This window comes from Gavialis gangeticus, unplaced genomic scaffold (genome assembly GCF_001723915.1).
Source record: "Gavialis gangeticus isolate Ggan-Ray unplaced genomic scaffold, GavGan_comp1, whole genome shotgun sequence".
Lineage (NCBI taxonomy): Eukaryota > Metazoa > Chordata > Crocodylia > Gavialidae > Gavialis > Gavialis gangeticus.
Genome location: NW_017728997.1, coordinates 19,176,844 through 19,177,414, shown reverse-complemented (window position 1 = coordinate 19,177,414; position 571 = coordinate 19,176,844). Strand labels below are relative to the sequence as shown.

Genomic DNA, 571 nt, shown 5'->3' with positions numbered 1-571 from the left:
CCCCCCCCACCCCCCCTTGCTGCCGGCAGGTGCCTGGATGGTTACTACGGCGACCCAGTGCTGGGCTCAGGGCAGCAGTGCCGGCCCTGCCCGTGCCCCGGATATCCGGGAACGCGGAGCTACCACGGCACCGCGTGCCACGCCGACAAGGAGACCCACCAGATCGTGTGCCTGTGCACGCCGGGCTACACGGGTGAGCCGGGGGCTGGGCCGGGTGGTGGGGCCGGGGGCTGCCCCCGGGGCTCTGGCACCTGCTGCGACCTCGGTGTGTGCCGCAGGGCTGCGCTGCGACCGCTGTGCGCCTGGGTACTTCGGGGCGCTGGAGCAGGAGGGGGGCGCCTGCCGGCCCTGCCAGTGCAACAACAACATCGACGCCAGCGACCCCGAGGCCTGCGACCCGCGCACCGGGCACTGCCGGCGCTGCCTGCACCACACTGATGGGCCCCGCTGCGCCCAGTGCCAGCCTGGCTACTACGGCAATGCCCTGCAGCGCGGCTGCCGACGTGAGACCTGGCGAGGCTGGGCTGGGCTGGCGGCACCGGGGGTGGGGGTGTCCAAGGGGCGGGTGGTG

At 74.3% G+C, this 571-nt stretch overlaps 1 protein-coding gene across 1 annotated transcript in view; it reads left to right on the top strand.

The window, feature by feature from the left end:
* LAMB2 (laminin subunit beta 2) overlaps positions 1-571 on the top strand; it is a gene marked incomplete at its 3' end in the record, with an annotated part of 51,309 nt that overhangs the window by 32,331 nt on the left and 18,407 nt on the right. Inside the window, exons 23-24 of the mRNA XM_019504593.1 lie at positions 30-193; positions 279-503. Of these exons, the coding sequence (XP_019360138.1) occupies positions 30-193; positions 279-503 (389 nt within the window). The remainder of the gene's footprint in view (positions 1-29; positions 194-278; positions 504-571) is intronic.